The sequence below is a fragment of the Antechinus flavipes genome, chromosome 5, assembly GCF_016432865.1.
Source record: "Antechinus flavipes isolate AdamAnt ecotype Samford, QLD, Australia chromosome 5, AdamAnt_v2, whole genome shotgun sequence".
Classification (NCBI taxonomy): domain Eukaryota; kingdom Metazoa; phylum Chordata; class Mammalia; order Dasyuromorphia; family Dasyuridae; genus Antechinus; species Antechinus flavipes.
The window spans coordinates 91,210,693-91,221,563 of NC_067402.1; the positions used below are offsets into that span (position 1 = coordinate 91,210,693).

Consider the following 10,871-nt stretch of genomic DNA (forward strand, 5'->3'; position numbering starts at 1 on the left):
CTAACATCCCTGAAAAGAAACATAGCTAACCTTTTCTTCTCTAAGGATTATTTAATTAATAGTCATTAAAAGGAAATGAGAGAGCTTTGTTAAGGTGGCAGGCAGAGGAGTATTGCTGGACCCCTCCAAGGTGGTGATTTCCTCCTCTTTTCCCACTGCATACTTTAGTGAGAGTTAAACTTAAAGGAGAAGAGAGAGTGTCTCTAATTAAAACAATTTCTTTCATCCCTCTCTTTGGACCAGAGCTTCTGAAAGATTCTCCTCCTTAAATCAACCCAGCTAAGGTGCTGAGACAATAAACCACATTTCCTGGTTAAGATTTCAGCCTCCCCTTCCTTTCTTCCCCACCCACCATGTGTCAGAGACCCATATCCGGGTAGCTTTCTTTTTTATGTGCAGTTTTGTTTTGCTAAACAGATAGAACAGATAGAGTGAGCCTGCTCAGGAGAAAAGTTTTGAATTCAGACCATTGGCAAAGAGACAAGGTGGTCCTGGGCTTATACGGCTAAAGAGTAATCAGTTTGTTTAAGGTCTCATCAAAAGTCTAGAAAACTGGATCCTGGTCCCAGCTGCAGCCACTCTCTCTTCTCTCTATGTATGTATGATATTGGACAGTCACTGGTCTGCTTTCTTCTTCAATTTTCTGCCAATTGGGGATTACTTGCCTTCAGCAAGGAGTCTGATGATCAAATGAAAATGGATGTGAGTGTACTTTGAAATGCATAGAGTACTTTACAGATAATACTTAGTTCTGTTGTTACTCTAACTGTGCATGGCTGAAAAAGAAACTGACTAGGCTGAAGAAACAATGACTGTGTGTGTGTGTGTGTGTGTGTGTGAGAGAGAGAGAGAGAGAGAGAAAGAGAGAGAGAGAGAGAGAGAGAGAGAGAGAGAGAGAGAGAGAGAGAGGAAGAGGGAGGGAAGAAGGAAGAGAGAGAAAGAGGGAGGAAAGGAGGAAGGAAGGAAAAGGAAAGAGGGAGGGAGGAAGGGACAGAGAGACAGAGAGTGAGACAAAGACAGAGAGCAACACATAGAAAGAGAGATATAGATAGAATTAATCAGGATGAATTAGAATAAGTGGAGCAGAAATCCACAAGTCAGTCCACTGTAGGGAGAAGACCCTTCTGCTCCACAATTATAAATTTTAAGGTAGAATTATAAATGTTTGAAATGAAACTGTGACTTAAACTATTATTTCCAGTAACCACATCTTAGCCTAGCAGAGAACCTGGTAAATTAAAAGTTATTTCAATTAGCAAAGAAGGAAGGGAAGGAGGTTGGAGAACCCACAAGTGACAATCACACAAAAATGTCATTTGTGTAGCTCCAATGGCTGACTTCTCTTTCCCAATTCTTGCTGAACCTAACAGGCTGAGGTCCTTCTGGGCAGCAATTTCTTCCATCTCACAATTCCAGGAGTAATCCTGAGAGCTTGAGTTTTTCATATTATCATTTTATGAACTCCATTTGGTGTGACTCCCTCCCTCCCTTATCAATTAGCCAGTTAATTTCAACTAGGTTTTTTCCAAAGAATATTTATGGAAAAGGCACAGCAAGGGCTGAAATTACAAAAATATCCCTACATCATCCCAGCATAGCAACATGCTCCCCTCTGTACTCTCTTGGTTCCAAACCACTTGGCTCAAACTGAAAGCACAGATACAGAGATATTCACATAAGGTACACCTATTATCTAGGGGGTGCTTCTGGGTTCTGAGAATCCTGTTCTCCTTCCAAAGAATCTCCACTAAGTTTAGTTTAGAGTATGACATAACTAGTGGATAAATCATTTCCTGGCTTATTACCTTATCTGTCCAATCATTCTTGTGCTAGACTGAGCCCAGTAGGTTTTCTGTTGGCTGCCTTGAATCTTCACTAGATTTAATCATAGCTGCCAGTGATTCCTAGACTGAAGTAGTAGGATAAACCTCAGACTATTTGATAAATTTCCTGGACTATTAGTCTCCTTGGTTCTCCCCTCTCAGAATACTCATTCATTGAAGATCAGAAAAAAATAAACACAAAAGGAATAAATGTCATATCTATAGGTATATATGACATCTGGGTGAGGAATTAGGTAGGAAAAGCTACTCATTTTCCCAGTTGGAAGCCCATAGCAACTATTAAGTGCATAAAGGACTATGCATTAGGCACAATGATCCCTGTATAGGGCTATTAGTTTCAGGTTCAACTTCTACTTTGCCATTCATTACCACATGGCACCAGATTCTTATTTACTCATGGACATAAGTTTCCTCAAAAGTCATATGTTGGATGAAATCAGATAGAGAATCAGGGAGAAGCTCCAAGAACGAGGGTCTTATGGAGCAGCTTCCTATTGTAGCTATTTTTTCATATTTATGATAAAGAAACACCCTCTTTCTTTTCTTTCTTTTTCATATAACAAACATTAGAATGGGCAAGTGATCTTAGCTGAATACAACCTTTAGATCTGGAAGGAATACCTAGAGAATACATCATCCAATGCCACTACTTTATAGATGAGGAAACAGGGACCCAGTTAAGTTTAGTGAGTTGCCATACCTGTAGAAGAAATAGCAGAGTTCCTTAGCTTTTTGACTCCTAATTCAGAACATATGCCACTCTCATCTATTGGCAGCATTACCCATCCATAATAACTTTCACCCGTTCATAATCATGTCATACTTTTAAATGAATTTTCCCTGCCTTGTATTATTATCAGGGATTTTGTGAAAATAGTGTCCTGTCTTAAAGAAGAGGCTCCAAAAATAAAGTTTTTAGGTACCACATCAAGTCTGTAGAGGAACTATATTGTGGAACTAGGGAAGTTTCACTTGTTCTCTCTCATATAAATCCATAATGGTAACTACCTTTTCTTGATTTTATAAGTGAGCAGGTTGCATCAAATTGTAATTATCATTTAGTTGAAAAGCTCTATTTGCTAGAAGATAACAATGGGTTTGAAGGGGACATGTCACTGTTTTGGGTGTTACAAACATGAAAAGTAAAGACAATATTCACAAGTGCATAATATTAGTAAGTAGAATTGGAGTAGAATATTTATTTACTTGCAGAAGAAGGACATATAAGAGAATTCTCTTTAGGAGCTAGTGGATCAGAAAACTATGGTAAAATGTCTTCTTTATTTGAGAGATGGATCCATACTAGTTGATACTGCTGCTCTGTGAGTCACACATCCAATTGCTCTATCTTAAACTCCTTCCCAGATATCCGAGTCCCAGAACTGTTAGAACTTGGATTGATTAGCAGCAACATGAAGATACCAGATGTGAGATGATTGAGGACTTGTACTAAGGTGTTGACAATGGAAATGGAGAAACAGAGAGGTCTTTAATGAAGATGATCAAAAGATACTATATTTTTAAAATGGGATAATAAGATTTTGATTCAAGAATTTTTTTTTTTCTATTTTGAATATCTTCTTACTTGTGCTTGATTTTCAGAGAACACTGGTTTATGGTTCTCACTCTTAGAAATGGCCAATTACCAATCCCTTGGACAAACTCTGCAGGTAAATATTAACAATGTACTTCTGGGTATTCTCAATTGTCTTGTGTATTCCTCAATCATTCATAAATGTCTCACACCACTAAATTTCACAAGTAAGAGGTATATGATATACTTAAAGGTTGGAGACAAGTCCTCAAAGGAATTGGGAAAAGTCACCTAAGCCCTCAGAGCAAGTTATGAAAATAATGGTTTTTGTGTGTTATTATTTATTCTTTGCCTTGAATCTTCATTTTAAAACATGTAACTTGGCATGTTATAAAAGCCTAGAGCCACAGAAAATTGACTTTTTGATACAAAGATACATGAATGGATTTTTAAAAATCCTAATGGGCTCTTATCTGCCAACAGCCCTGCCCTTTATTGTAACCTAGGCAATAAGCTATTTTGCCTTTTCCTGAGCAAACATCCCTATGTTGGCTTCTGGCTAGTAAGAGCCACTATTTTGGATAGTTTCATTATCTTCACCAAACTTTCCTAACAGTTTAATCCCATTCCTATTTGTCTTTGGGGAATATATTTCACTTACACTGCCTTCTACACTTCAAATGATTTAAACAAACTCAATTTTGTAATTGGATCATGTCATCTATGTCTAGAGGAGTACTGGATTGCCTGTTGGTCTATTTCATTTCCTTCCTCAGTTTGATCTAGGGTAGTCACTTAAAAAAAAAAAAAAACCCTTGTTAAGGACTGTTTCCCCTACTATGAAAAGGACTCACCATAGAAAACTGCCTTCTCAGGTTTACACCTTCTCTGGAGTGGAGAGAAGATAAGCAAAAGTTTTGATTAAATAGTCCTCCTACTGAGTTACTGACTGAGAACAGAAATGATGTTGAATTGTGGTCTTAATTTTACCCTGAAAATTAACCTTGTATTTCTTACAAGAAAGAATTACTCTCTTAGAAAAATTGTTTCCAAATTGAATGCTCCAGTTCCTCCCATATTAAGTAAAAGGATTAGATTACATGATTTCAAAAGTTCTTTTTAGCTCTAATATGCTGTGTAATTAGTGTTTTTATCCTATCCATTTTTTTTTTCTTTAGAAAGAAATGGAGAAGATGAAGGAAGCCAAAGATGGAGATGTTAATAATGGTAAGAAGACAGTATCATTAATGTTTTCCTCCTAGTGCTCTTCTGAGAGGTGCAGAAATAGCAGAACTAAAGTGTCCACCATCTTTTTCCATGTAAATGTTCCGCTGTAATTACAGAAATAGGGTTGGCCCAAAATATAAGCAGGAAAGAAAGAATATGTCACTAGTTTGACAGGATGCTTGAAATTTATTTCTTTGAGCTATTATTGGCAGCATTACCCATCCATAATAACTTTCACCCGTTCATCATCATGTCATACTTTTAAATGAATTTTCCCTGCCTTGTATTTATATACAGGGTGGGAAGGGATGTCCAAATATAAATGTCCCTCAAATAAAAAAAAATCCAACTCACCCTCTAAGGTAGGATTCAAATTCCACTTTTCCTTGATAAAGTCTTTTCTGATCCAAGTTAGCAACATGTCTCTAATCTCTGAGCTCTCATACTATTTGTGAGTAATCTCTTGTGAGATATAATGTTTTGTTTGATATTTTAGTCATTGCTGTTCATATGTTACTTCCTAGACAATAGGAACCACTGAGTTCTGGATCCTTATTAAGCTATATCTCACCCTGTACCCAACATTTGGCCATGTATATAGTGCTATTCTGTAAATGATTGTCAAATGGAATGAAAGGTTGAATGAGTAATTAACACTATAGCATAAGCTAATCTCTTAAGTATTATCACCCAGAAAACAGTGAGCAGGGCACTAAAGAGATAAAATCTAGGACAAGAAAAAAATGATGAAGAAAAGTCATCTCATGGGAAAATGTTTAGGAGGAAAATCCTAGATAGGCAGATACCTGTGGTGGGAGGAGGTAGTGATAAGAGCACTGGTCCCTTAAAGTTTTTAGAAACACTCATTTTTTATCCATTCTTTTCACTAACTCATTCATTGCCTGCCCTGTAACTTGCTCTTGGAGAATGAGAGAATATATTCCACATATAATAGTTAGCTAGCAAAGGGGACACAAAAAGTATAATGCCGATGAATGTTTGTCATACTTCACTCTTCCAAAAGTATTTAGTTATGTATGTAACTATCTAAATTACTGGGCTAACCACCACAAGGAGAGAAACCTGGATATAATTTTGGTTTGTATTCTCCAAATGCCTGTAATCTAAGATAAATAGGTATAGGGAATACCAACCAAAGATATTTGATGGGATCTAATGGGATTTATCGATTGTCATGATTGAGAATTACTTTTTCTTACAGAAAGGAATGATACCCATGAAAACACTGAGCCCCTGAGGATCATCTTGGTGGGGAAAACAGGAGCAGGGAGAAGTGCAACAGGCAATACTATCCTTGGGCAGAAAGTATTCAAGTCCAGCTTACAATCCCAGAGAGTGACTAAGAAATGTCAAATGGAGACTGGGATATGGAATGGGAGAAGAATATTTGTAATTGATACTCCTGCCATCTGTGAACCAGATGCCTGGACTGAAGAGATGTATAAGGACATTGGGGAGTGCTATCTTCTCTCCTCCCCAGGTCCCCATGCATTAATTTTGGTGACTCAGATTGGCCGCTATACTGCCAAGGATAAGGAGGCAATGAGGAAAGTGAAAAAAATCTTTGGAGTAAAAGCCATGAGGTACCTCATTATGCTTTTTACTCGTAAAGAAGATTTAGGGGAATCTTTACAACATTATGTAACAAGTACTGATAACAAAGACCTACAATGGGGGATCCGAGAATGTGGCAGAAGATTCTGTGCTTTCAACAACCAGGCCACTGGGGAAGAACAGAAGGCCCAAGTAGAAGAGCTGATGACTATGATTGAAAAGATGGAGGAAGAGAATGAAGGCGACTGTTACAGGAATAATCTTTACTTTGCTGCTGAGATCTTCCAGAGAGATGGCAATAGAGGATCTGAAGAAAGTTACCAAAACTATTTACGCAAAGTAAAATCCCAGATTCAAAAGCAGACATCAGATCTAATAGAGTCTGAGAGTATCTATTTTGTCCAGTCATTTATGAGGGCTCAACTGTGGGTTTCTTCCCACCTTAAAATCTGCTTATGTATTTTGTTCTTTGTTTTGGTTTTTATTGTCATTATAATTGTCTTATTGACTTCTCAAACAGCCTAAGTAGTTTTCTCCTAATTGTTGACTCCTAATAGTAATTATTGAGTTCATTCTCAGTGTCACCATCATGAAAAATTTTCTAAATGACTTCCTTAATTTTTGAAAACAGATCTGACTTTCAACTCTTATTCCTCCTAAGATACTTGGCAAAGAGACATCTAAAAAGTCAATAGGTTTGCCATTTCTTTTCATAAAAGTTAGGAAATAAAAGCGATAATTCTGATATATGGTTGTGTTAGTGGTGTTTTTGAGGGGAAAGTGAGCTACTTTGGGCATCTATGGTGACCTCGCTCCTATTCTTTCTCTATATCCTTTGCTTTGGTAATGCCCTCACTATTTTAGTTCTAGTGATCATCTCTGTGAAGATAATTCTCACCACAATATCTCTAGCTCAATCTCTTCAGTTCTCCAGAACCAAATTTCCTATTGTCCACAGCAATTTCTGCCTACTTGCTTGCCAGTAATGTAAACTCAACATGAAAACAAAACTATACATGAGCTTTTTCCTAAAATGTGCCTTTATTTTTCCCTACCTATTGTTCAAAAATTTATCCAGTCCCTGATGTTGAAACTTTGGGAATTTTTTCCAACTTTCTCATTCTCTGAATTGTTCAAGCCCTGAATTGTCAATTCGACTCCAAAATATCTTTCCAACCTATCTCCTCGTTTCTTTTCAAAGCCACTATTCTGTTATCACAGATCAGTGAATCATAAATTTGGAGATAGAAGTGCCTTTCTAAGTCAGCTAGGTCAACCCTTCTCATTTTATGATCTAAGAAACTGAGGCCCCAAGAGATCTCACCTGCACAGGTCTCTTCCTACCACAATTCAACCTCCACTTGTGCTATCAAAGAGCATTTCTTAAAGCATAAATATGACTCTGTCATCCCCTTTCATTCCATTCGATCAACTTTGCTTGAGGGTGCTTATCACCTCTAGGAACAATTCTAAATTAAAGCTCATCTGAAACTCATTATAAACTGCCTCTCCCTTTGCAGGTTCTTACATGTTACATTCTACCCTGCTTTTTATGTACTTTGTAATTCAGTAATGCTGATCTCCTTGTTGTCATTTGAATGTCCAACTTGAGGCATTTTCACTAAATGTTACTTATGCCTAAAATTCTTTCCCTCCTCATCTCTGCCTCCTAGATTTCCTTGCTTCTTTCAAGTCCAAGACCAACTCTTACATTAAACAGGAAGATTTTCCTGGTCCCCTTAATTCTAAGGCCTTTCCTCCATTGATTATTTCTCATTTACACTGTATATAACTTGCTTGTGTATGACTATACATATATCATCTCCCTCTTACAACTATGAGTTTCTTGAAAGTGGGGCTATTTTGTCTTTTTTTGTATCAGCTTTTAGCACAATGTCTAGTATGAAGGAGGCATGTAATAAATGTTCATTACTGACTTTCTGAACATCATACAGATATAAAGTGCACAAGTTTGATCACATGACTCTTCTCAAAGCCCTTCACATTACATCATGTGAGAATTGGAAAAGATTGCAAAAATCATCTAATATAACCTTAGAAATACTCATTATAATCCAACATATTGTCTAATTAATAGAGACTAAAGTAATACTATTGACATTCCAGTTACTCAGAAATCTGGACTCCCCTCTCCCTTTCCAATCTTATTTTGTACTCCCTTTTCTCTAAACATTCTCAGTTCTAGACAATTAGATTCCCAGCCCAATCCTGTTGATATACTCTCTCACCTCTGTGCTTTCACTCCTCCTAATCCAGTGGTTGAAATGCTACTCACCATCCTCAAGACTGACCTCAAATATTGCTTCATTCGCATTTTGCCTAGTATTTCCATTCAGAAAAAGATAATTTTATCCCCCACATTTCACATGGCTCTTCATATGTATTTCTTTCATTTACATAACATACTGCATTGTATAGTAGAATTATCTGTATATATCTCCTCACTTCCTTTTTTTATAAACTCTAAAAGCAGGGATTGACATTTACATCTTCCCCATTACCTAACTCAAGATTTATACACAGTCAGTGTTTGTATTAGATATATTAAATATTACAAAGCCAGTTGTCATCTACATTATTAAAATTATTTCAATGCTTAGTTTGATAAGTATAATGAAATGCATGAATTTTTTTCTGTTTGAATTAAACTAGTTTTCTCTGTGAAAAACTTTTGGCTTTAAGGTTAGATTTCTTGTTGTATTAGGAAAAGGGAAGGGAAGGGGAAGAGAAAAGTTTTGAACATAAAGTCTCACAAAAATAAATGTTGAAAATTATCTTTACATGTGTTCAGAAAACCAAAATACTATTTTTAAAAAGGACACAAAAAGAAAAGAAAAGAAATAAACATTGATACTTTGGCAAAGTTTTAGAGTCATCTTTCTGGGTAATAATTCTCATGATTTAGGACTGATAAAGTAATTATACATATAGAATACATACTGTGTGTGTGTGTGTGTGTGTGTCTAGTCTAAGTTTTGCTATAAAGTCCTTGATGTCATTATATTTTTAAAATAATAATTTTTTCTCAGCAATTCATGATACCTTTACAAAAATTTGTGATACATTGATATATACGATTTTATAGTGAAAAGCAGAAACATTAAAAGTATACTTTTCAGATCACAATGCACTAAAAATTATATCACAAGTGATCACAGAAACATAGATTAAAAACCAACTGACAATTAAATTACCTAAGCTTAAAGGGTGATTGTGTTAAAGAACAAATCATAGAAATAATCAATAATTTCACTAAAGAAAATGGCAATAATGAGTCATCATATAAAAATCTGTGGGATACAGAAAAAGCAGTAATCAGTAGAAAAATGCATACTTAATTACTTACATTGATAAAATAGAGAAAGAGCAGACCAATCAGAACAAATTAAAAATCTCCAATTGAACATTAAATTGTAAATCATAAAAAGTAAAGATGAGATTAATAAAATTGAATATAAAACCAATTGAATTAACAAATAAAACTAGGAATTGATTACAGGAAAAATAAATAAGATAGATTAAACTGTACTGGTTAATTTGATTTTTTAAAAAACATAACAAAAGCAAATCACTATTTTCAAAAATGAAAAGGGGAATTATGCCACTAATGAAAATGAAATTAAAGCAGTTATAAAGAGTTATTTTGCCCAATGGTAAGGCAATACATTAAAAAATTTCAATGAAATGGATGAATATTTACAAAGACATAAATGTATTTGTAAAATATCATTTAGCAGTGAATAGCTAGCTTGAAACCACGTATTTATGCTTCTGTGTATTTCAAGGAATAGAAGGAAAAGTAGGCATAAGGGAAATAGTTCACAATAAATAAAATTTATTCAGGAACAGCAAATTAGATAGGGAAGGAATCTGTAGGAAATACAAGAAAATCCATTAGGAACTTAATAAAATTTGACAAAATCTTTAGACAATTGATATGTAAAAATCTTTGTTGGAGTAATGATATTGATTATACAATACATATTTAGCTATTAAGTTTAAATATATATGTAAGTTAATGAATTCAACTGTAAGTCTCTGTATTTCATTTGATTTGACAAATAAATGGGGAGGGAGAAGTGGGAGCTGAGCCATTGATGCTACTGAAAACATACTGAAATACAGAAATAAATTAAATGCTTGGTCTATGGGGGAAAATGTATTTGTTAAAAACCATCAGCAAGCTGCATAAACTGGGAGCCTTCTCTATAAGATCAAGTATGAAACAAGGATGCCTATTGCTATAAATGCTATTCAATATTGTATTAGAAATCTTATCAATAGCAATAAGAGAGAAAAAAAGAATTATAAGGAATCATAATAGGGAAAAAAGCAATGAAACTATTTCTTTTTGCCCATGATATACTGATATTCTTGGAAAAATTTAAGAACTAAAAATTTACTTGAAACCATTGATGATTCTGGCAGAGTAGCAGGATAAAAAATAAATCCATATAAATCATCAGCATTACTACATACCACAAACAAAACTGCAAGAAGAGACAGTAAAAAATATTCAATTGAAAATAAGTAGACAGTATAAAATATGTGGGAGTTCATCTGCCAAAACAGTCCCAAGAGTTATGTGAACAAAATTATAAAAAAAGTGTTGTACAAAAAGAAATTTACACTTAATTAATTGGAGAAATATTGTATTCGTGGGTTGACAA

General features: G+C 35.0%; 1 protein-coding gene across 2 annotated transcripts; it reads left to right on the plus strand.

The window, feature by feature from the left end:
• The first annotated feature begins 385 nt into the window (after nt 1-385).
• GIMAP5 (GTPase, IMAP family member 5) lies at nt 386-9,064 on the plus strand. 2 transcript variants are annotated; one of them, XM_051961908.1, is made up of 4 exons: nt 386-702; nt 3,447-3,514; nt 4,557-4,605; nt 5,828-9,064. In XM_051961908.1, the coding sequence occupies exons 2-4, from the start codon at nt 3,479-3,481 to the stop codon at nt 6,703-6,705; spliced, it is 963 nt and encodes a 320-aa protein (XP_051817868.1). In that variant the 5' UTR covers nt 386-702; nt 3,447-3,478; the 3' UTR covers nt 6,706-9,064. The 2 variants fall into 2 exon arrangements, with proteins under 2 accessions (XP_051817868.1, XP_051817867.1); XM_051961907.1 differs by having other exon boundaries at nt 386-595.
• The last annotated feature ends 1,807 nt before the right edge of the window (nt 9,065-10,871 follow it).

Bases quoted from the DNA above. Each gene is read 5' to 3' on its own strand.
- GIMAP5 (XM_051961908.1), top strand. From the start codon at position 3,479: ATGGCCAATTACCAATCCCTTGGACAAACTCTGCAG. The intron at 3,515-4,556 runs GTAAATATTAAC...TTTTTTCTTTAG, and splicing joins CCCTTGGACAAACTCTGCAG to AAAGAAATGGAGAAGATGAA. The intron at 4,606-5,827 runs GTAAGAAGACAG...TTTTTCTTACAG, and splicing joins AGATGGAGATGTTAATAATG to AAAGGAATGATACCCATGAA.